Source organism: Mustela lutreola, chromosome 8 (genome assembly GCF_030435805.1).
Source record: "Mustela lutreola isolate mMusLut2 chromosome 8, mMusLut2.pri, whole genome shotgun sequence".
Lineage (NCBI taxonomy): Eukaryota > Metazoa > Chordata > Mammalia > Carnivora > Mustelidae > Mustela > Mustela lutreola.
Genome location: NC_081297.1, coordinates 15596947 through 15623240, shown reverse-complemented (window position 1 = coordinate 15623240; position 26294 = coordinate 15596947). Strand labels below are relative to the sequence as shown.

Here is a 26294-nt window from a genome sequence, read left to right as displayed (position 1 = left end):
TATCAAATAAATAAATAAAATCTTTAAAAAGAAAATAAATAAAAATAAAATTCATGAGACAAGTAATTCTTACGTTATATAATCTGAGAAAAAAAAAAAGGTAATATAGAAAATTACCTATTTTATGAAGTTCACGTACCCTGAAACCAAAGTCTGACAGGTAACGTTTTAGAAAGAAAGGAGGGAAGGGGATGAGGAGAAAGGAAGGAAGCTATGAACCAATCTCACGATTTAGAGGTAAAACTCCTAAGTGCAATACTAATTGAAAGCAATATTACACTAAGAGACTCTCTAAATAGCACGTATTAATGGAACATGGTATCAAAAGGTCAAAAGAAAAAAGTCCTCTTGATAAACACTGAAACAGTTTTCAATAAAATAACACCTGGTCCTGATGAAAAGCAAATTAAAAATAGGAGGAGATTCTTTAACAATATGAAGACCACACTTTTTAAGCCAATTGTCAACATCATTATTTCCTGTAAAACACTGGAAACAGTTCTGTTAGACAGTAGGATTAAGATAAGGATGCTAGTGACTATACTCTTCTACATTATTTGGGAACTTCTACCTGATGGAATGAAACAGGAAAAGGAAGTCTTTTTTTTTTTTTAACTCTTTAAAAATTTTTATTTATTTTTGAGAAAGAGGGAGAGCATGAGCACAAGCCTGGGGGTTGGAGGGGCAGAGGGAGAAGCAGACTCCCCACTGAGCAGGGAGCCCAATGAGGTACTTGATCCCAGGACCCTGGGATCATGACCTGAGCCAAAGGCAGACACTTAAACGACTGAGCCACCCAGGGGCCCCAGTGAACAGAAGTTGCTATGAAAGCATAGCTATTGAAAAGGAGAAGTTGTAAGGGAATTAGTAGAAAACATGAATTTCAGTCTTAAAAATGCAAGGAGTGAACCAAAATGACAGGTACCAGCAATATTCAGCAAAGATATATATGTGAATAGGTAAGTAGATCCTCTTTCCTGTAAAATTGTATAAAGGGAAAAGCGCACATTAGAAATAATAACCCAAAAAGGTGGAGGAGTTTGAAATAAAACTGGCAAGAAAACCACAAAGAGGCAAAAAAAGATATGGATAATGGAATGACACACTGTTTCTGGATTGGAACATAAGTTATTATAAACAGGACTATTCTAAAATTCATTTCTAAATTGAAAAAGAAAACTGCATTCAATCTCTATGAGATTTCTTTAGAACTTGAGATGTCCCTAAAGATCATTTGTAAATTTCAGAAAAGAAGAATAATTACAAAGGAGGACTTTCTTTATTAGATAGTAAAATGAGTAACATGAAGCTCTAATTATTAAAACCATAGGCCGCTGTTATAAAAATCAACCACAGACTAAAGAAGTAGGATAGCCCTAAAATTAACCCTAATATATATCAAACCCTGTCACAAAAAGACACACAGCAGAACAATAAGAGGTAAATGGATAATTTGTAAAATCTTTCTGATGTGGAGAGAAGAAATAAGATAATCTTACTTTGGGCTGGATATGCAAATATTTCCCAGATACGTTCATGATTTCATTGTAAGAAATAAACCAAAAGCAACCAAATGATATGAACTAAGTCTGCACAATCTCTGCTAAGGAAAGAATCCAACATAAAAAGTAATAAAAGGAATTTTAAAATTTTAGAAGAAGAGATAGGCTAGCTGTGGACTGCATAAACGTTTAAACCTTTGAGAGATTATCTAGTGTCATTAGAAGTTAAAGAACCAAACACAAGATAAGAAACTTAGAACAAATGGAAAAGGTGAACATGTGTATTGCCCAAAGGGCTTTTATAAATAATCAGGAAAAACATTAACATTCCCAATGGAAAAATGGGCACAAGATGTTGATCAATGAAGTGACGAATAAGAATATATATGATCACCCTAGAAATAGAAATACAAGTTAGAGCAAATTGTTGTTTTTGACTTAGCAAAATGGCAAGGATGAAATTAACAGTGATGAGAATGTTTAATTTTTCTCCAACACTAATTTAATTATTTAATTATTCTCAAACACTAACGGTAAGACTGTAGAGTCAACATTTTGAAAGTGATTTGGCAATATAGAAAACATTGAAAATAGGTGTGCATCATTGACCCAGTAAACCCACTTATGAGGACACAGCCTAAGGAAACAACTGCAAGAGGAAAAATTTATGTACTGGCAAAAAATAAAATGAGACAAGAAGAAAATGATTAATAAGTAATGACACGTCCATAGATCGAATATTAACAGCCCCGAAAATTCATTTTTCAAAGAATAACCTTGGCAAATGGTTAGCTAACCTAACTACTGGGTAAAATATTACAGAATTGGAATTTGAATGCTGTGAATAATCAGCTTAACCTTCCTCCCTGTGAGGCGGTTCATTAAGAAGAGCACCTGGGCAAAAGGCTCTAGAAAAGCCAGCTGTACTGGCTGAAGGAGAACAAGGTGCGCACTCTCCAGAGAATGGACCTTCTCCATCCCTCGCTGACGTGGGCCTTCAGAGTCTACCTCTGCATCAAAATAAGAATCTGAATAATGTTACCGTAGCTTGGTACAGAGCCTCCACTGCTGTGTGTGGGAAGACTAGAGTGTCACCTCCAGAGACGTCCTCTCTGTTGCCAGGTTGGCTTGGGTCACTGAGAGCCTTCTTGACGTTTCCTCCAGCCATGCTCTGGACCAGACAGGCTCTAGTCAGGAATAATGGCTTAACTAAAACTATGAGCCTTTCTCACCCCACCTTGACAGGAACCACCTAATCTGTGTGTTACCAAGTAGGAACAGAGGGCAAGAAGAGACTAAATGTTGTGTGTTTAGAATCAGAGAACATTCTTCTATTCTGTGTTTTCCAAAGGCCAATCTGAGAAAATGACTATGATCAGTCTATCTAAAACTGGGCTCTTCGGGAAATATTAACATTGGTTCCCCCTCAGGCTATCTATGCAGATATTTTTCAGATAGATTAAGATCTTCTGTCCTTGAAAAACAGCCAAGATGTAATGAGGGGCCTTAAATCTGGTTCTCTGGGCAAGTAGACTTGTGTTTTATTGACTGACCGTGTCCATAGTCCCGTGGACAGTTGCTTGGCGTGACGGTCCGCCATCCTAAAGGCACTCTCAAGAGATCATCAGTGTCACCATGTGTATTCTCTCTTAGGGTGCCCTGCTTGGATGACTGTGCACAAGTGTGCAAGACAGCTGCGAGTAAGGACATAACCAACCCCATGACTAGAACAGAGCTGGGTTTTGAGAACTCTAGTCCAAGACCTCAGCCCAACGAGGGTGCCAGCCACCGAAAGTAGATATGCAGTGATCATGTCCAAGAGCCAAATGATAATCTAGAGGGCATGTCTCTTTGTTCCACAACCCCCCCCCCCCAAACAGAGCAGCTTTATTCTCCTCGGTTTCCCCTGTGACCTAACTAGAATACACATGAGGGGCAGGCTTGGAGAGCAGCACCTTACCTAAACCTAGGAACACAATTTAAAAACCAAATGCTCACTTATTAAGGTTCTGGATATTAGTGCAATGTGCCTACATCAGGGAGTGGCAAAAAGCTGAAAAGCTCATGCCCTACGGAATAAGCACAGATGTACTCTGGCTCTGGGACATCAGTTTTTGATTGGTAGAAAAGAACGAGCCAAAGGAGTCACTTGGGCAGTCCTAAATGGGGATGGAGGCCAGTAGCTGCCAATTGAGAAGGTCAGAGGAAGACTGTGAGTCAGATCCAGGGGATGGTAAGGGCATCCCCAGAGCGGTAAGGATGCTCAGAATAGCAGAAGCACCTCCCCTTATAATGCTTCACCTTGGGTAGACTCAAGAGAGCACAGACAGACCATACAGGAAAGCAAGTGGCCAAATCCAGGGTAACCACGAGAAATGAAAATGTCTCCAGAGCGTGCACAGAGCAAGGGAGAGGGGACCAGTGTAGACTGAACTGTATCTTGTCTTTTCCACACTGGCTGGCCTGGCTGTGGAAGCAGTACCTTCTGGAAGGCAGGTTGCAATCCTGAGTGCATGAATTCTGCCTTTGACTTGCAGCAATGAATATTCCTCTCTTCTAAGATTTCCTGTAGGTCAAATGTATTGCTTAAAGTTCACAGACTGTCAGCAGGAAATGGGAAATTTACAAAGAACTAAAAAATGGATTTCTTAAAAAATTGCAATAACAGAAGTGCCTTTCTGTTCTGCTAATATCTGATTTAGATGATCCTGATGCAAACTATACTCTCAATGTATACTTAAGTAAAATAGTTAATTATTATTAAAATGAGAATAATATGGAGATAAGTTTCTAAAGCAAATATTACCAATGACTTTTAAGCTTTCTTCCAAAAAAAAAAAAAAACTATTGAACTGTTTGTCCTTTCATTAGTCAAAGAAATGTGCATTCCTGGTAAACCAAACCACCTAAATATTACCAGAACTACAGTATAAATAAATATTTTACCTTCTGGCTATTTAATGTAGCAATAACCTTTACAAGCTAATATTTATCATGCGCATCACACAAAACAGACACAAACCTAATTTTGCTACTGCCAACATTGATACTCTGCTGATAATTTGGGATTACAAATTTTTATGTCACTTACGTAATTAAGGGGTTAGAATGACGTTAGCACACAGTGTTTGTACCCCCCACAAAAGAACAAAAATTTAGAGGGCACAATCAGCTTGCCTTTCTGGAATATTTGTATGCAGATAAGCTATGGGAAGTTTGGTCTTCAAAAATAAAAAATAGTCTGGGGAAATTTAATTTAAATGCAATCAGACCCTGTTGAACACACTCATCAATAATTTTCACTTACTGGCTGGCCACTTTGCATGGCAATATCTTAAGTGAGACACCCTTTTAAGAACATTCAGCCCTCTGCGTCTCATTATCCTGGTGAAGGAAAAAAGTCCGTGAATGAACATGAGAACAGATTCTGCAAGAGACAAGAATTAAATAGAAATTCTTAAAATTCAACACATTTTGACATTTTTTATCTCTATAATATACACATACCCACTTGCCTATTTGTAATTTTACATAAATGAAGTATTTTTTGATATACCTTTTTTCCCGTATTTCCTTACCCCTGTTGTCCCTCCGCGGCCCACATTCCCTGCCCCCTCAAGACAACGTTTATCCTAAAGCCTGTATGCTTTCATTGCTTTTGCAGATATACACAGATTTACATGCACTTATACCCACGTACACATACAGAGATTTTTGTCATTGTTTTATATAAATAAGATCATAATATAAATGTATACACATCTTGCTTTTCTCCTTCAGTTCCTTAGCAGGATTCCCTGCACATCAGCTGGCATAGCTCTAACTCATTCTTTTTACTGGCTAGATAATATTTCATGTGTATTTCACAGTGACTTAAATAAACTTTTCTCTCTTGCTAGACATTCACTGTTTCAATCTTTGGCCACTATGAAAGAGGTTGCAGATAACATCTTGGAGAAAATGTCCCAGTATGCCAGGATTTTAGTTTTGTGGGATAAGTTCCCAGGGTAGGATTATTGAGTTGAAAGGTATGTTCAGTTTTGATAGACTGCTTTCCCAAAAGCCCTATCAATCAACATTTTCTTTAACAATTTGTGAGAACATACTTTTTTTTTTTACATCCTATTCAGTACTGTTGTTAACCTTTTTCTTAATCTTTGCTAAATGTCCCTAAAGTAAAATAATATTGCCTTGTTATTTTAATCTATATTGCCTTGTCTACTAGCCAGCGCTGGCACCTTCCTATGCTTATTGACTTTTTAGATTTGCTCATCTTGAACTTCCTTTTTAAACATTTTGCCCTCTTTTTCTGCTGGTCTGTATTTTTATGGTCATTTGCTAGCACTTTTATGTATTACAAATACAATCCCTTGATTTGTCGTTTGTATGGTAAATATAGTTTTCCAAATCTATCTTGTGTCTTCTGACTTTGTTGCCGTATTAATCTTTATCTATTTTTAATAGCCAAATATGTCTACTTTTTTATGACTTCTGGATTTTGGTTAAGATATTCATACCCCTGGATTGTTCCTGAATTCCTCTGGTTTCTCTTTCAAGAGTTTTATTGGTTCTTCGATTTACACTTATCTTGGAAGCATCAGGAATTTATTTTTCTGTAAAGAGTGAGAATGGTGATGCAGTTAACAAAATTCACTTACCACTCTGTCTCTGAGCTAAAATGGATCCATCTAACCTCTTAGCATCTCCAAACACCTACCACATGGACAACAACCATGAAAAGGCAGGAGGACACCAAAACCTAAGTCATGATCTCTACCACTCAAAAACATATGGCTCCACTTAAAAAAAAAAAATCGCAAATAAAAAGAGTAATATTTTATATCTTTGTCTAGGGCTGCATGACAAAGCTCCACAGATGGTAGTTTAAACCACAGAAATTTATTTCCTTATAGTTCTGGAGACTAAGAACCTAAGATCTATATGTTGGCAAGCTTGGTTTCTTCTGGGGTAGCCCTCCTTGGCTTGTAGTTGGCAATCTTCTCTCTGTGCCTTTACGTGGTCTTCCTTCTGTGTGAGTCTGTGTCCTAATCTCCTCTTCTTATAAGAACACAGTCATATTGGATCAGTACCTATCCTTGTCACCTCACTTTAAAGACGTTTTCTCGGGGCGCGTGGGTGGCTCAGTGGGTTAAAGCCTCTGCCTTCGTCTCGGGTCATGCTCCCAGGTCCTGGGATCAAGCCCCACATTGGGTTCTCTGCTCAGCGAGGAGCCTTCTTCCTCCTCTCTCTCTGCCTGCCTCTCTGCCTACTTGTGATCTCTGTCTGTCAAATGAATAAATAAAATCTTAAAAAAAAAATTTAAAAATACAGGTTAAAAAAAAAAAAAAAGACGTTTTCTCCGGTCATATTCTGAGGTACTGGGGGCTAGGTACTTCACATGTGAATTTTGAGTGGATACAACTCATTTCAAATGATCTGTACAGACTATGAGTACTGTTGGTGTCCCTGGGCGGGGAGTCACTGGACAGTCAGTGAGAGCTTCATGGAAAAGCATGCTTAAGATTTCAGTGCTTATGAGAATAAGCAAAGTGATGGCTGTAGACATGGTGTGTCAGGGTTCAGTGAGGTAAGTAGACTGACCAGAGGTGACAGTTCATTTTGGGGGGAAGTAGGTTATAAAATTGGAACTGCTGAGATTCTAAGTAATCTAGATTTAGGAGAAGTTTAGGCTTAATCAAAGAAGAAGGGGAAAAAAAGCATCATAAGCTTTTGAAAAGTAAAACCTCATAATTAAAATGATATTTAAGGGGGAGAAAAGCTGGTTTTCATTTGTGAGATGAAACATGGAGAACAGGTGAAAGCTGGGCCATAATTATTAAACGAGCAGTTTAGCCCAGAGTGGTAGCAGTGGTAGACAGGAAGGAACAGGGGGTGACTATTAGACATCTCAAAGTATGTATCCAGAAATTGACGGAAGTTGATGATTGTCTGTTTATAGGAAATGAGCAAAAGGGATAAGGCAGAGGTGATGTCCACATTTTGAGCTGGAGCGGGGTGGGGGTGGGGGACAGAAATGATGATGCTGTGCCATGGAGCTTGTGATATGTAGAGTCCTACATGGAGAAGAAAGTGACCACCAGTGCATTTGAGCCTGAGAGTTGAGATGGAAGTACTCAACAGAGCATAAGACATTGGGACAGGAGCTCTGGCGGGGTGAGAACGTCAACCCTAAGCTGGGCATCCGGAAGCTCTTCAGTATGGAGTCCACTGTGGGAAGTGCAAGGAACAAAGAGAGGAGTTGCTCATCCAGCAACATTTTATTAAGCACTGACTGTATGTCAAGCATGTCCTTAAGTGCCAGGAATACGAAGATAAATCAGATAAGGGATCGCCCCTCCGAAATCTCACCCTCAGTCATGAAGGTCAGGGGTGGTCGATAATGTTAAATGATGAAGTCAGCCATTGAGGGGCAGATAAAGGGCCTTTGTATATGTCAATAAAGTGGTCACCCTTGACTTTGTAGAAGGCAGTTTCAATAGTCTGGGTAATAGAAACGAGATTGAATGGGGGAACCTTTGATGGGACAGTGGAGATAAGAGTGGGTCTCTCTTTATTGCCAGAACTGGTTTTGTTTTCCACTCTCCTGGCCTTTATTCAGATTCTTTACCACCTTCTGCTTAATTAACTTCTGTTACAATAGTAAAACCCTGATATTTTAATTCAGACTTTAACATTAAAATCAAGTTAGGGCACCTGGGTGGCTCAGTTGGTTAAGTATCTGCTTTCAGCTCAGACCATGATCTCAGGGTCCTGGGATCAAGTCTCACATCGGGCTTTCTGCTCAGTGGAGAGTCTGCTTCTTCCTCTCCCTGGGCTGCTGCCCCTGCTCCTGCTCTCTCTCTCTCTTTCTCTTTCTCTCTCTATATATCTATATGTATCTGTCTCTCAAATAAATAAATAAAACCTTTTAAAAATAAGTAAGTAAAGTCAAGTTAAAATTTAGTCACAGGGCAGTTTCATGCTTCTAAAAACAATATCTTCATATCATATGTTTGTTTCTTCCCATTCAGATTCAAATGAATAACGCAAGAGGATAAAACCAAAACATTTTACAATGATGAGACTTTTTGAAAGAGCCATAGATGCTGTTTAATAAGCACTGGGAGATGATAAGCAGGAGAATGAAAAAACTAAAAGACCACTATTTGTGCTGGCTTTTATCATCTTTCCTGGTGTTTGTAAAAATCTAGGACAGGATCCAAAAGGGCTCAGATACTTGGATTCCCTCCACTCCTTTTTCTATCCCTGTAGAGAGGAACGGAGAGAGAGAACAGGAGACAAATCTCCAGAGATTAGTTGGGAAAGGGCTTTCACCCTTCTATCACTGATCTCTGTTAACAGGGTCTTCTTAACAAAGATCTCATTTTCTTTGTTCTTATTAAAAAAAAGAATGTACTGGGAAGATTTCTGGGGTTGTCTCTGATTGTTCCATGCATTACATGTCTATAAAGTACTCCCAGCTCGCTGATCTATCTTTGCCATCCAGCAGTTTCTCATAGATTCTGAAATGATTGAGCTATATTATGTGAGAATATGAATGTCATTGTGATAAACATGTTCACCTGGTGGACTGGGCATGAGACTAGAAAGTTAGACAACTTCGAGTCTCTATCCTGGTTGAAACTGCTTTGCACTACCAGTCGTGGTTATTTACACATAGTAGAGATTTTCACTGATTTGATTCTATTTGACTTGAGTTGGTTAGTATGGTTTGGAGAAATTCAGTTTCTCTGTGTATTTCTACATGTAGATGAGGAATCATTCCTTCCCCGTTATTACACAAAGTCATGATCTATTATTGCCTTTAAAGTCCAGCCAACAAATGTATGGTCAGATGTAAGTTGAATGTAAGTCATTCTCCAATAAGCACCCCTACCCTGTTCCCACCCTGATCTTGATCTTGATCTTGGTCTTGATGTATCTTGATGATCTTGATCTTGGTCTTGATGTATCCATTGAACAGACATTTCTGCACAAAAGCAGTCAGGAGATGCAGTGGTCATGAATCATGACAAACACAAATACTTGCTGAGATGCCCATTGGCTCTGTAAATGTAAAGCCACATGTGATGAGCACTACCAACCCAGTACACAGAACGTCAGAAACTAACGATGCTGCTGCAGCTTTAAGAACTTGGCTACATTGAAAAAAGAGCAGAAGACAACAACAAACTTTATTCTTTCTTGGTGGAGGTTTTTAAAGCCAGGTCTGAAGACCCTAATAGCTTGAGGTTCTACATTTAGCAGAGAGTCAAGCCTGCAAATGAGCAGTGTTGTTCTTTGGGCACAAATTAGGAGATGGTCCTTGAAGTAGAGATTGGATGGAGCACAGCTTGGATGGATTTCTGTGCATTGAGTTTGCATCCTGAGACTTTATGGAATTATCAGGTCCAGCATGTTTTTAGCAGAGTGTTTTGGGTTTTCTATGTAGGGTATCCTGTCACCTTGCAAAGAGTGAAAGTCTTACTTCTTCTTTGCCAATTTAGATGCCTTTTATTCTTTTTTGTTGTCTGATGCTGAGGCTAAGACCTCCAGGACCATGTTGAATACAAGTGGTGAGAATGTACATCCCTGTCTTCTTCCTGACTTTGGAGGAAAACTCTCAGTTTTTCCCCATCAAGGATATTAGCTATGAGTTTTTCATAAATGGCCTTTATTATGTTCAGGTATGTGCCCTCAAAACCTACTTTGTTGAGGGTTTTTATCATGAATACATGTGTACCTTGTCAGCTGTTCTTTATCTATTTAAATGATCATATGGGTTCTTACCCTTTCTTTTATTAATGTGATGTATCACGTTGATTGATTCGTGACTAGTGAACCACCCACGCAACCCCAGGAATAAATCCCTGGGTTGATGGTACTGAGTGATTTTCTTCAATGTATTGTCGGGTTCGGCTTGCTAGTACTTTGTGGAGTATTTCCGCATCTCTGTTCATCAGAGATACTGGCCTGTAGTTCTTCTTACCTGTGATGTCTTTATCCAGTTTTGCTCTCAGGGTAATACTGGCCTCATAGAATGAATTTGAAAATTCTCCTTCCTTTTCTATGTATTGGAATAGTTTGAGAAGAGCAGGTATTAACTCTTCTTTAAATGTTTGGCATAATACCCCTTTTGAAGAATTTTCTAGTAGCTTCAACTCCTCCCCCCATCATCCTCTGAATTTCTGTATGTTCTTCCACATTACCAAACTATGCATTTCTTTTCTTCCCCTTCTTTCCTTTCCCTTATCTGTCAAAGCCCCAGACCACCAAATAGTCAGAAGGAATGTGTGGCGAGGGATATGACAAGGATTGGTTGGGGGAACAAAGGTCTTTCCTCTTTCTCCCAGCTTGAGCCCCAGTTGTATGTATATAATTTCTTATTTTCCCCAAAAGAACACATTGCTTGATAACCATCCTTGTAATTGAATGCTTGTTTATGATCACCTTTCTTGTAGGTATCTCTAAAGAAGAAGAGCCAAAAATATTGAGACCCCCAAGACGGCCCCGGAAACCTAAAACATTAAATAGCCCTGAGGACTCCACATACTATTACCTGCTACATGTAAGTGGCTCACTCTTACTACCAGATGGGAGCCATAGCATCCACTAACACCCCTGCTGATCCTGGTCCAAGCCTGCCCCCACAGTCCTGCAAACCCCCCGTCCTACCACAGTCTTCTCTGAGCGTGCATTAGTTGATCTGAGATGCAAATACCAACCCAGAAAGAGAAGCGGTCGTTCACAGGAGCTCTCCAGAGAGCCACCTCTGGTCAAAGGGCAAGCTTAAGAAAAAGAAGAAAGGGAAAGAGGAAGAAAGAGACATTTACTTAAGCACCTTTTAAATTCCAGGCCTAGAAAGAGGGGTGTTCACACACACTGTGACATGTAATCCTATGAAGAGCCCTTCAGGTGGTGTCCTCCTCTCACTGGTCAGGCCTCAGACCCAGATAGGTACCCCAAAGCTGCTGGGGTCATCAGCTATGCTCAGGTCATTAGCTATGTGCAGTAAGAGGTTACTGCACAGCTCCTGCTTACTCCCCGTGTGCAACCTGCCAGCCTGCGCTTCCTCTCCTGCTCCTGCTCTCCGTGAAATGCCACCATCATCCACTGGTGACCCGGACCAAGAACCTGGGAATCGTCCTGGATCTTGCCCTCTCTCTGATTCCTGACATCCAATCTGTTGCCTAAAGCAGGGCTTCTCCTGGCTGAGGCTCACTCCCATGAGTGCCATGTCTCCGACCCCAGCGGCGACACTCTAAACCACCTTCTTTCCTCACTTCACTTAGAACATTTCAGGCTGCCAATCTTGGCATCTCCAGCCTCTACCAGAGTGTTTCTCTAGACCATCTTGTGAGAGTGTTCCTCCCTTGCTGATGCCTCTGAGAGCCCAGCAGTTCCTTCAGCATGAAGTCCAGATGCTGGGGGCCCTCCTCATGGGCCTCAGGACTACTTGTCAACCCCTTCTCCGGGCCCCATGTCCTCTAGCCAGGGCTAACTGCCGGAAATCCCAACAGCCATGGCTTTCTCCTCTCACGTCCCTTAGACGTTTGCACCTGCTGATCCTTCCCTCTGCCATGCTTATTCCCTCTTCCACCTCCACTGCCACAAGGAGAGAGCAAGGATTCTCCCTCCACACCCAGAGAATGCTTCCCATCCGTTCGAATTTTTCCTAGCTTTTCGGCAGAAAATAGAACTCCAGCTTGATTTCCAAGTCAAACAGCCTCCTAGTCCTCTCTTCTTTTTGGGGATTTCTCTCCAGTGTCTTTGGAGGCTCCCCTTCCACATTGGTGTTCCCTAGCTCTCAACCTTAACCTCTCTTCTCCTCTCATTACCTTTGGCCAATCTCATGACCTCAGTTACTACCGATTCCCAAATCTTCGCCTCTGGCCAGATCTCTTTCAAGCTCTACACTCAGATCTCAAACTGGCTAGTGTTTGTCTTACATACTGTACATGGATATGCACACACACACACACACACACACAGCTTTACTGAGATATGTCATATACCATACAATTCGCCCACCTAAAATATATAATAAAATGGCTTTCATTATATTCAGAGTTGTACAGCCATCACCATAATCAGCTTTAGAATATTTTAATCACCCCAAAAAGAAACTCCATACCCATTAACAGTCATTCCCCAACCCCTCCCTCCAGCCCTAGGCAACCACTAGTCTATAATCTATGTTCTGAACATTTCATATAAATAGAAATGTGTGACACATGGTCCCTGTGAATGAACGACCAGCTCTTTTTACAAAACAGCAATCAGAATAAAGTCCTGACCCATCCCCTTTCTCATCTCATATCCAAAAACATATCTCTCAAATATCTCCTGAATTTCTGTTTCTTTCCACACCATGTGCCCAGCATTCCCAGTTGATATTTCTGCATCTGTCCTCCCTCTCAGTTCTCTTGTTTTAGTCCCTTCTCATTAATGCATCTGTCACACTGTACAGTTGGGTTTCTAAAATTAACATCTGGTCGCACCACCCTCTGATGGAAAACCTCGTAATGACTTCCTAGTGTCCTGTGCTGGTCAACACCAGGGCCCTCCCTACCTTCCTGGCCTCACCTCCTGACATTCATTCACCCCTTTTTTCTCTCCTCTCCAGCCATTCCCTCTCGTTAACCTGTACCCAAGTTTCACGTTGTCAGTAGGCAGTTGTCCCTGGACATGCTCTGTTCTCAGCCCAGAACCACTTCCTTTTTCTGTTCTCACCTTATGGGGACAAAATACCCCAGCCTCGATGTCTTTTTCTTCAGGAAGCCTTCCTGATACTCCCACATCCCAAAGGAGCTCTTCCTTTGTCCTCCCGAAGCAGTCCACACATCCATGTCACCACACTGTATCCCACCAAAGAGTGACCAAGGTGGTTTCCATGAGGTCAAGGAGTTTGCCTGTTGTGTTTAGCTTGACACATAGTCGGCGTGCAATAAATATTTGTGGTACAGACAAGCATAGAGCAGTGTGAGCAAAATACAATCAGAAGTAAATCAAGGAAGCAGAAGTTCCAGGTAGCTCCATTTGACTCTTACGTTATGAAAATCTTGAAAACAGACTTTTTTCTACACTGCCCATCCCAAAAGGAAGCTCATAGCCTGCCATGTGTTTATGTGGTGAAACGGAAAGAAGAGCAGAGAACAAGATTAGAAATTACCAGACGTTCCCTCTTAAACCTGAATGGAAGTGGAAAATGGTGCTCAGTGACCTTTATTAACTGCAGTCAAAATGACCACTGACTGTGAAGGCTTCAACAACGGATGCCACTCTCGACATGAGAGCTGATAAGAGATTGAAATAAGGTGCAGTTCCTGTTACCGACCACGGCCTGTTCACGGGGAATCATGCAGCAGATCCTGACCCTCACAGTTGAGTCCCTGCCCTCCAGAAGTTGACTTTGCCTTCCTGTTACTCTTTTTTTAAATCAATGTAGAGGGCTTAATACCTCTTCAACTATTAAGGACTTGAATTCTTTTTATAACCCTAAGTCTTGAAATCTGTGGCTTCCGTGACAAATAAAGCACAGAAACCCAGGATATTAGTATAAGCAACAACATACTACATGGTCATCTTTATCTGGTCCTTACCCAAATTTGGGGCATGACGCAGAGTGGAATCTATAGCTCTAGATGTGAGACCCACATGCTTTAACCAGGAAAACACTTTCTGGAACTTTAGGTTGGCTGTAATTGCATGGAAGTGGTCTCCAGTAGGTGGAATGGTAACCACCGGGCAAGGGGAGCACAGAGGGGGAGGCAGCCATTGCCACAGATGCTTTGGCCTCCTGCCAGTACAAGTGCATTGAATGCAACCAGGGGGCCAAGGAGTTGTACCAAGATGGTAACTGTGGGTAACCATTGGCAAATCCTGCCATAAAACCTGTAGACAGAATGTATCAAGTATGATCCTGTTATCATCTTGATTAATGCTATTTTATGCAAAGCCCAGGCCTTAGAGGCATCTTCTTTTCAATATTTAAACAAATGTGCAGGAAAAATTCTGCACATTTGTTTGCTTTGTGAAGCATTCCTAAGGTGGGGGTGGCTGCAAGATTCAAACCAGAACATTGAACCTGACGATTTCATCAGATATACCAAGAAATGGGATTTCTCCAACATGTTTGCAATTGCTTCTCTGGAACAAACTGCCTTTTTTGGTTGGCATTTTTACTTTCCTATGGGTAGAACAAACAATGACAGCAGGGAAGAAAAAAAAAAACTCAACTTCATTTTGTTGTTGAAAGCATTATTAGTATTATTATTATCTAGCTGTGGAAAATTCTTACTGCTTCTAGCTGTCATTTGGGAACATGATGACACACTCCTGTTCCCCAGACTCCTTACAGTATTTGTCCTTAAATCAAATTTTCAGACAATTAAATTGACCCTGAAGATCAACTGAAAGCTGTCCTTTGGGCTATCTTGAGTGGCTTACTGATGGAGAGCACCGTGGTCCACTTCTTCCAGAGGATGGAATGAGATTAGGACAGGATTATGCGATCTATAAATTTCAAGACTTTAGAAGAGTTGTATTCTTTATTATATGTAGTATGACCAACTGCATCCAAAAAAGAGAAGACATAAAATACAAACCAAGCACCTCATTTCTGTTGAGTAAAATGAAGCAAAGATTCGGATATAGTTCCTGAAAAAGAAAGCAATGGTTATGGCATTGGAAACGCCCCCAAAACTGCCATGCCTAACTCCCTCCTCATATAAGAGACAACCAGACCACACAGAGACACCCACAGACACAAGGAATGTGGCTCTAGGGAATGAGGTATGCGATAAGTGAAGATTATGCATTATAGAAGCTTCCGATAAAGCATTTGAATTGAAGGAGGAACATGAATTCATGATTCACACATAATAAAAGATCTGTGTTTTGAAAAACAAAAACAAAAACACTTCCTGTAATTTTAAATGGTTTTCATGATACTCTTTCTAAATTATACTACGCACTGTAAACCTTTTCTTCATGACCCAAGGCCACTGAGGGGAAAATGGTTGTATTTATTTAGATTTACAAGGTAGCATCCCATCTCTCTGTATTCTCCTGGCCGTGATTCATTTTCTTCAGAGATGAAGAAATATACATGTTCTCTCCTCCTGTCTCCCTCTCCACTCCAGACTACGTGCTCTGTGAAGGCAGGGACTCACTAGCAGTTACAGCCCCTCTACTGAGCCATGGGATTCAAGCCCCTGCCCCTCCCCACACAAAGAGCTCTGTGCCCCATTGCTTCACCTTCTCCTATAGTTCTTGTTTCTCCTTGGAGGTCCCTTCTTTCCATGGTCATTCTGACTACCGGAAACCAATACCAGCTCTCTTCTATGATATGAGGCTCTTAATCTCTTACATCTAGGAAACATTGCTACTTTGTTGAAGATTTGTTTATTGTAGAGAGAAAGGCATGAGTATGAGCAGGGGGAATGGCAGAGGGAATGGAGGAAAGAGAGAGAAGCAGACTCCATGGAGCAGGGAGCCCCACACGGGGCTCGATCTCTGGACCCTGAGATCATGACCTGAGCCAAAATTAAGAGTTAATGCTTAACTGACTGAGCCATGCAGGTGCTCCTGAAACATTGCTATTTTTGTGTCCAAAATCAGAGTGAGCTGAGCACACACACCCTGTTGTTTCTGGTACTCAGCTGTGCAGCCATCAGCAGAAGTGATGGCCTACAGTTTCCTCCAAAACTGAGCAACTAAAGGTCCTTCCGGTTTTATTATTCTCTAATACTTTCCCTAAACTAGTAAGTAGGTAAGAGGAATAGGTAGTTTAGCTGTTGGGATGTGGTTTTTTTTCTTCTACCTTTTAGCTCCTTCTTCATCCTTGTGAAGCCATCTAAGTAAATAAAGTGTTCGTGTATTTCTAAAAGGAATATAAGATTGTGTCCACCATAATGTGACAGATATGAATTTTAAAATTCTGAGGAGGGTTTGTAGTGTAGCTGACTGAGGACAGGGTTCCTATAAGCAAAGTCCTCCCTCTTCCAAAGACCTCCTCAAGAAATAGCCTCCCAGAACATCTGCTCCTTGCGCCATCTTTATCTCCTTCTCACAGTCCCTTCTTTACTCTAGCTCTGCAAGAAACTGCCACTGGACATTTGCTTCTTTCTTTTCATTTCAGATTTCAAGTTAGTGATTTGTCATTTCAGAATTATTGTTGAAAACATTGTTTGTTTTAAATAAATGCCACTAATATAACTCCAGGTGATAAAGTTAGTATTAAGGCCTCTCCCTTGAGGGACAATTCGCTTCCATCTTCATGATGAAAAATACGGTTTCGTGTGTCCCTTTTGGCCTCAGCTGCCAGGACACTGAGGGACAAACATAAGGCTCCATCCTAATACTTTTGGCCTCTTTATTCCTTATTTATAATTTCCACTTTATTACCTTGCTTGTGTAATTGCTTCCATGGTAAACCACCTTAAATAATTTTTAGAAAAAATATAGTATCGAGTGATAATTCACTAGAATATTCTAGCACAGCCAAGAGTGAAATATAAGCATAAGCCTGAATGGTATTCCCTCTACTAAGAATTCCTGTAACTGAGAACCAAATTATATACACCACCTCCCAGAGGGAAATGCAGATCCTGAATAAAAAAGGGTCATCTCCAGGTTCAGAATTCAGGGCCAGAAGGTTATTTGATTCTTGGTGGTGTAAAGGGTATCTCCATCACTCAAGAGAATGCCATACTATTGTATAACCAAAGTTAAGCATAACTTTGGGTTATAGAAAATGTTTACCAAGAACAAGGGACATATTTTCAGATAATGGATCAAGGAGACAGGACCTTTGTCATATTAGGACAACAACAACCCTAAAAAACGCCACGTGGGGTGCAGGGATCATTCACTTGGGGGCCATTATACCTATGGCAGTGGCAGTATAATTATTTGTGAGCATCTCCTGGCCCAGAGCATAGGATCAAGACTGTAATAGGAAATGGGAAGGAGGACAGGGATGTAATTGGTCTCCTGCCCTGACGTGGTTACTTCTTAAATAGTCCGCTCCCAGATTCAATACATTGAAGCATTCCCTTCTACCTCCTCCACCCACTAAAATACCAACCGAGAAGAGATGAAACTATGAACTGTTTGACTCATCTGACGTTTTAGTGTATTACCAATGATAAATCATAAGAAAAATAAATGACTTAGTGTGCCTAAAAATACTAGGTACAACCCTCAATATTTACAAACAATTGTTATTTGCCATTTTTGTTGTCGTGCATTTTTATGGTGCGACTTAATATTTTCATATTGCAGTATCTTTAGCTTGTTCAAGGTGAGTGCTATTTGTTGTCTCAGTCTAAAAGTCAGGCAGGCCCTTGCAACATGTTAATAGGGGAGTCCAGATACCTTGCACTGGCACACATAATGAAACACATTAGTGGTGTTACAATTCAAAAGGTGATATTGCTTTATGTGTAAGGTAAATGAAGTACCTTTCCTTAGAGTTCAGACTGAGGTCTTGATTAAAATGTATGAAAGAAGATGGGATTGGGAGGGAGACAAACCATAAGTGACTCTTAATCTCACAAAACAAACTGAGGGTTGCTGGGGGGAGGGGGTTTGGGAGAAGGGGGTGGGATTATGGACATTGGGGAGGGTATGTGCTTTGATGAGTGCTGTGAAGTGTGTAAACCTGGTGATTCACAGACCTGTACCCCTGGGGATAAAAATATATGTTTATAAAAAATAAAAAATTATATTTAAAAAAATGTATCTAATTAAGTCCAGGCTTACATATTAAAATTTGTGCCTTGATACACCAAGTTCTCAACTGGGAGAAAATTTTGCAAATGAACACATATATCATCTGTGCTCTTACTTTTATGCCATAAATGGTCTTCTATGGGTTAGTGAAGTCACACTTCCATTCTTTTACACCTGCCTTTACTGTCCACTCGTCTGCTTTGCCAGTGGACAACAATGACACAGAAACGGGAATCAACCTGCCTAACTCACAGCTTTATGTGTCATAGATGGGTTTTCCAGGAATTCTGATATATGTTTTCTCATTGGTAGGTAGATGGACCTTAGGTAATCTTGTATATACTGGCCACTATGCAGTAAACTCTTTTTTTGACATGGAATGCAAAGATTAATTACAGTCCAGGCCTGGTAAAATATAATCACAAATTCATAATTGGCAAATTTTGAGTGAATTATATTTCATTCGATTTTTAAAACATTGTATCCACTTGCTTCTTTCTAAGTTGGCTTTATAGGAACAAATATATTTATATGTTAAGATTATAATAAATATATCAATTATTTTCTATTGATTACATTATTTTAGTTCTATTATTATATTGATTTTTAATTTTTTTCTGTTCCCTTTAGAAGTCAATCCAAGAAGAAAAACGAAGACCAAGGAAAGATAGGTAAATTATTATTTCTAGATTTCAGTGTCATCAAACCAAAATATAATTCCATATGTTCAAATTACAATTGAAAATCACCTTTTAAAAAAATCGTCTTTCTTATGTGGATAGATTTGGAAAGTAGCAACCTCTCAATATACTTACTTATTTTATAAACATATGCTTTATGTGTAATTTAGAAGATCACCTTACCTATTAGAAATATATTGAGCTAGCACAGCGCAAGGCATACCTTAAGAGCTCAAATAGTTTATGAATGAATTGTATTGTCCCAATAGGGAATTTGCTTTTCTTTGTCCATTGACATGGTTTTGATCGGACAGTTTGAACATGCTTGTGTCCCTGAACTTTCTTTCCCCAAACTCCTTTGCTTTTTGTTCTTCAACACATGTTAAATCTCATTCCTTGTACTGTTTATGGATCTGTCAGGAAATAAGGTTCGTGTTGTCTGTGGCAGCTTAGACTCACACTAGTCCCCTTTTCCTGCAACGTTTCAGCCCACCAGTATTCTTACATTTTAATGTTAAAGCCTATGGCAATTAACTGACTTCCAGAGAGTGCTAAGAACAATCGAGGGTTCTTCTATTAAGCACCAGTGGACACTGAGCACTTGACTTATGCATCAGTGGCATTCTGAAAGTTCATTTGTAAATCAGTATCTGTCACTGGAAAAGCACTTTGCCCCAGAAGCACTGTAACATGTGGTCTTCTTCCAGACCTCTACCTGTTTACCTAGTATGAAGTCCCATCAGACTACAGGGACTGAGCACCACAGGAACCAGAACTCGTATGGGTAAATCCAAGAATTAAGATGGTCACACACACACCTGTGTGTATATCATGTGCAGGAATTAAAATTTAGCACAAAAATTAGCCCACTATAGGCCAACCATGAGGAGAAGACAGAAAGTAACCTACGAAGGAAGTAAGGTGAGATCATGAAACACTGTCATCAGTGTACTTAACGGATGGCTGAGAAAATTGGAAGATGCTGTGTGTTGGCACCTAAAGGTTAGCTTTTCTCAGACTGGCCCAAGGGTCAGTTGTGAACCTGCCCTAGACTGGCCAAACAAGAACTTTGCAGTCACTGGCTGTCTAGCAGCTTCTAGTTTTGTGCCAAGGTGAATGAGATGAAGCCAGGAAAACCTGCTCTAGCAGCTAATGTTCTCGTAAAGGTGGGAGATGAAGGTTTCATTTTTTCTCTTTAACTTATGGTTTATACTGTTGTATGCATTCCAAGACTACTCTTGTTTCTGTTGGCGTGGATGTGCTATTCCTAAATTATACAAGATAAAAGAAGAAAACCACTATCCTGTAAGATTGAGTAAGAAAGTAGGCTAAAACTATGATGTGTTTATGTGTTTATTTACAGTCAGGGAAAATTATTAGACCTGGAAGATTTCTATTATAAGGAACTTTTGCTCAGTCATTCAGCACCAAAGGAACATAACCCTGGTTTAAGAGAAGGAAGACAGCAGGGAGAACACCAGCATCAAGGTTTTAATGCTAACGAAAGGTAATAAGCAACCTCCTATAGAATGAGCCTTCTCCACAGTTTACTCCCAGTTCTGTTTCTAAAGCACTGCCATTGTGTTTGTTTGGACTAGAGTAAAATACTCTTCACTGAATACTGCCTCTTAAGACAGATGAGTTGTTTAAAAGTAAACTCAAGGATTATGGTAGGTGTTCAGACAACCCAGTTTCATATCTATTTTCTTGGTGTCATGTTAATAGCACCCTCTCTTAAAAGTAGCTCACTTTAGGGGTACCTGGGTGGCTCTTGATTTCAGCTCAAGTCATGATCCCATGGGCTATTGGGCTCTGTGCTCTGCTGGGAGTCTGCTTGAAGATTCTCTCCCTCTGCCCCTTCCCCAACTTGCATATGCACGCGCTCTCTCTCTCTCTTTCAAATAAATAAACAAATCTTTTTAAAAAATTTTTTTAATTTAAGAAATACCTCACTTCGGATGATAAATTAAATGGTCATACTGATTACAAGCAATAAACCACATCCAAGATCTGTGTTTAAGTTCTATCAGGGTAATCTTAAACTTATTGGCTTCCCAGTTATGCTGCGTAATTTCTCAGAATCCATGACATTCAGACCAAAATAATATCTGGAAGAGAGATTCACATAGAAATATGTGGGATTTGGGGAGGCTTTAGAAGATTCTATTTATTTATTTGAGAGAGAGAATGAGCGGTAGGGAGGTGCAAAGGGGGAGAGACAGAGAGCAAAGCAGACTCCCTGCTGAGCAGGGAGCCCGATGCGGCGCTTGATCCCAGGACCTGGAGATCATGAGCTGAGCGGAAGGCAGACACTGAACTGACTGAGCTACCCAGGTGCCCCGAAATGCGTGTTTTGGACTTGATTTCTCAGTTCACCTCTAACTTTCTTTGACACGAAATATCTCACTTAGACCACTTGTAGCTTACTTACTGCTTTGGGAATTTTTTCCGCCAAAAAAATTCTTTGTGAATTTCTGAAATTGAGGGCACAAAGTAAAATGGAAATGTGGTATACAAGGAAGTAATGACAGCCTTTGGGAAGCTGTTCTTCCAAAATCCTAAGTCAAGCTCCCGTGAGCCTTGGGCACTCACAACCCTCCCCATCTCTTTTATACAGTATGACCTGGTAGTTAAGACAAGAGGTTTTGGAGTCAGTGGGTCTTAGAATTGGAGTAGGTACTTGCCACTTGGTAGTTGAGGGACCTTGCTCATAGTACAAGACCTGTCAAGGCTTGTTTCCACATCTGGAAAAGGATTCACTCATAACTGTCTCACCACATTGTCATAGAGATTAAGCAAAATGGGAAGGACATGTGGCATTGGGGAGAGGTTCCATGGATGGTGGCTCTCTTCATCTTTATTTGGTTTTCCATAATCTATTTGATTTCTGCCCCTTGTCTCCAAAAGGAGATGTGTGTCTTGCATCTTGAGGTCAAGACCTGTAACATACTGGTGCAGCTGAGAATTTAGTCTAGTCACAGGGTTCTGCACAAGTGCTCAGAAAGATTAAGTGACTGGCCCCAAGCTACACATTGCATTAGTGAACTAAAATCCAAGGTTTTTCATATCTTGGTCAAATTGTTTTCTATTGACTTACCTGCTTCCCATTTTAACAACCCAATCTGCCTCCTCTCTAGTATATTCTTTTTCTGCTTCCCCCAACGACAGACACACATCTGCTATAAAAGCATTATGTCCCTGAAATACAGCCTGGGGTTCCAGCGATGTCTGTGAATGTGTAGTTAATACTCACTAGAATGAGAGTGCTAGAAGCTTCCATTGGCTGAGTGCTTCCTTTGGCCTGGACACTATGCTGTTCAGCTATTTAACCCTCACAGCAAACTTGTGAGGCAGTACCTCTTAGCGCTCCATATTAGAGATGAGGACGCTAAGTCGACAACGTTTAATGACTGCAAAGTCTCCCAGATAGAAAGTGAAGGAACCATGATTTGAACACAGGCCTTTTGGAGTTTCAAGTCAGCAACTTGGATCACTATTCTATTGCCTCCACATTCAAAGCCCTGTGCTGCGCGCTTGAGGAAGGCGTGGACACAGCGGGGCACACAAAGCCATCCTTATTACCAAGGAGCTTGACTCCAGAGAGAGAGTAAATGATCAAACAAGGTAATTCCAAGAGCGGATTTTTCTGAGCTAAGGAAGACTAAAAAGATAAAACTACAAGTGCCCTAAGTAAACTTTGATGGGATCTTGGATTTAAAATAGAAAACAATTGATGTAATGAGCACTGGGTGTGGTATATACCTGATGAATCACTGAATTCTACCTCTAAAACAAACAAACAAAATAGAAAATAAAAAATAAAAAAATAGCTCTAAAAGACATTTGGGGACAGAGAAATTTGGCATGAGACTTATATTGGAAGATATTATTGCAGAAAGAATATATATATAATCATTATATACATTAAATTGTGATAAATATATATCTTATATATAAATAAGTATATTATTTTATATACCTATAAGTATATTATTCTGATAATACTTTACATACCCTATATTGAATATGTGCACACACGGGTACACCAGGTACTAATGTCACCCAGGAAGGTATGAGTGGGTCTAGGAATCAGGGACCACAGCAGTGATGAAGTTGAGAGTCTCCTGGATTTTAAATGAGTAAAAGCAGTAGCAGGTAGTGATTAGAGAACGTCATTAGAAGACAAGAGAACTGATGTCCCCTCCTGTCCTCCGAAGGTGGGTCTTAGTGGAGTCTGTGTTGAGCAATAATGAGAGAGGTGGGGTTTTGAAGGCATAGCCAGGTTGTCATTATAACAAGGAGCTACAGCGAGGATGGTAAAGGGGGCGGGGGGAATAAACTGGAACAAGAGTGCCTTGGTTAAGAGATAGGAAAATCATGAAGGAAGCACCAGCAGCAAAGAGACAGAGGAATACAGTGGGGAAAGTATGAGATCTGAGTGGTGTGACCGTGGATTTGAACCCTCACTCCACTCCTCACGTGCTCTATCAGGTAGAACTGGTCTGTTTCCTCATATGCAGATCAAGGCTAAGGAGAACCTCAGGTCTTGCCAAGCTGTCCTTAGAATCCGAGATAATGTGTCTGGTGTACCTAGCAGAGGGTTGATACTCAATATTCTCATAGCAGAAATGAGCTGAATAGGCATGAGAATTCAAGTCAGTTAATCAGAGAAGAATGATCACCTGCCCCGTAGATGCCCATGATGATGCTACCCAAGACCTTCCTGGTCAAATATCTGCTGAGCTCAAGATGCCCTAAAGACCTTTTCAAAGGTGTCTTTTTTTTTTAACAATTCCCTATTCAGAATGGACCAGAATAACAGCATGTTCATCTACAAGCAGAAGTCTAGCCCTATCCTTTCATTATTATTTTCACTGCTTTGCATATACCTTCAGTGACCCTTTTCACCCTCAGTTATAGTCAACCAACAAACCCCAGCACTGGGTAAACCCAACGTTCTACCCAATCCATCCCTGCACCTACACAGCTGTACATGGCTAGAGAAAAACACAACCGAATCTCACTCGAGTTACATGAGCGCACACCAGGAGCAAGCCCTTAGAGTTATTTTGCAATATTTCCCTAAAATTCCGCTGTGCCACTTTCCCAGTCCACTCTTTCAGACCCCTTCCTCTCTCCTCAAACCTTCAAAACCTCCTTGCTTTCACCTTCTTTCCTATATTACTGGGAAATAATAGAGAACAGACACACACTGCCACCGCCAAATCTACTACTTGCCTGTAGACTTCCCTCAGCTTACTATGGAGGACATCTGTCATCCTATCTAAGGCCAGACATTCCTGTTTTGCCCTGAATCCAGGTCCTTCCATCTATCAAGAACATTGTCCTGCAGCTGTCCCCTCCCTCTTCTGCATCTTGAGTGTTTGTCCTCTTTACGGCACCATTTACGATAGTCTGTGAACTGATGCAGTTGGACCCATCATAAAAAAAACACCCTGGATCCATTCCCCCTTCCAAGCCCCATGTTCCTGCTCTTGATGATAGCAAAAAAGAGTTCTGTGAGAGCAGTCCTTCTTCCTCAATGTTCTTGCTTCCCATTCCTCATGGGCCACTGCACACAGGATTCCCTCCCCACCACACCACTGAAACGGGCCCTACCAAGGTCAAAGATGATCTCAATTCTGCCATATCCCATGATCTACTCTCAATCCTTATCTTGTCCCATCAGAAGCATTTCTCATTTTTTCTTTTGAAATTTTCTTCATTTTCTATGTTGGCCTCTAGGACAGTACTTCCTTTGATTTACCTCCTACCTCATAGGCTGCTCCTTTCATTCTTCTTTGCTGATATCTCCTCATTTCATGGACCTCTCCTCATGAGAGTGTCCCAGTCCTTTGCTTTATCAACACATACTGTCATGACCTTAAATATAAGCTCTGTACCCAAAATTCCTAAACTGAAATCTCTAGTCTGGATTAGGATTTATATATCCAACTGCCTATTCATCATCTTCTCTTGACTATCTAATGAAAATCTCAAACTTAGCAAAACCAAAACCAAAATATTTATTCCCCCCAATATACTCTTCTTATAACCTTTCCCTTCTCATTAAATGGCAACTTTATCCTTCCAGTTTTAAGCCAAAAACCTTGGAGACCTTCTTGATCCCTTTCATTTACACCCCACATCCGATGTATCAGCAAACTCTTTCAAACCTGATCGGTTCTTTCCTCTTCTGTAAGCCTCATCCAAGCTGCTATCAGTCTGGCTGGGACCATTGCAATATCTTGTAACAGACCTCCTTACTTTACTTACTCTAGCAACCATATCCTTTAATGAACCATTCCTCCACTCATACCCCTCCAATGTCTGTCTAGCTCTAAGTAAAATTCAGATCCTTGCCATGGTCCCAAAGCACTCAATTATCTGCCAGTTGTCCCTTCATTCCTCCTGTTCTGAATCCTTGCTCAAGCCACAATGGCCTCCTTGTCATTCCAAGAACACAATATACACACTGTAGTCTTAGGACCTTTATACCGGTTGACCCATTGCCCTGGAATGACTGTTCTTCCCTAAGAGATCTGCCTGCCCCACCCCCCCTCTTCCCTTCAGGTCTCTTCTCAAATGTCCCCTTATCAGAGAGGCCTTTCCTGGTCACCCTCAACGTAATTGCTTGTATACGGCATCAGTCTTATCTCATTAGCCTGCCTTACTTGTCTGCATTGCCCCTCTCACCACGTGGCACATGAAGGTCGTCTGTGGTCCTCTCCCATACTAGATTAAAGTCCATGCGCCTGGGGACTTTAGTTCACCTATAGCCTACACTGACGGCTAACAGTCAGTAGGCATAAGTAAATGAATACCTCTGTGTAGCTGCGTAAGGAAGCACCTTCTTCCTCAGGCAAGTTGCTGAATCTGAAGGTAAAGCTGGGAGGCTTTCCAGGGCTTTTCCAGAACCAGGGGTAGGTTCTGGAAAAAGTGGCCCAAAAGCCTCCTTGAAAGAGCTGACTGGGCGCCCAGCTAGCAATGGTGGATCAGATGTGGCGGGAGTGCTGCAGAGAACTGTTTGAGCAGTTTTTAAAATGCAAAACGACGATTGTCTATTTAGGCACTTTGAACTTTCCTGCTTGACCAAAATGTTTTTAAAGAAAATTAAGGTACTAAAACAAATAGTTGTTTTTTGGTTGTGAGTTCTTGCAGACAGGGAAGCTGAGCTCTCTCAACTATACGTTCTGAGGCCTTCCTTCCCTAGTTGTCATCTGAAGACAGAGCCACCAGCTTCCTCCCCACCCCCCACGCCCCGCCTGCTTGGGGAACACTGAAAACCTTCTGAGAAAATTAGGCGGTTGCATTTGGCCACTATCCTGATGTTTTGAGTGTGCGGCTCTTAAATGTCGGCCAGTCGTGGGAGGTG

General features: G+C 40.9%; 1 protein-coding gene and 1 pseudogene across 4 annotated transcripts in view; both read left to right on the top strand.

The window, feature by feature from the left end:
* The window catches only part of MYO3A (myosin IIIA), a 241796-nt gene that overhangs the window by 214736 nt on the left and 766 nt on the right, over positions 1–26294 (top strand). For 3 of the 4 annotated variants that reach the window (XM_059183893.1, XM_059183895.1, XM_059183892.1), the window contains 3 exons: positions 10964–11070; positions 18870–18910; positions 20283–20426. In XM_059183893.1, the coding sequence (XP_059039876.1) occupies positions 10964–11070; positions 18870–18910; positions 20283–20426 (292 nt within the window). The remainder of the gene's footprint in view (positions 1–10963; positions 11071–18869; positions 18911–20282; positions 20427–26294) is intronic. The other variant, XM_059183894.1, reaches the window with a different exon arrangement.
* Positions 13862–15165, top strand: LOC131838173 (protein ARV1-like; annotated as a pseudogene).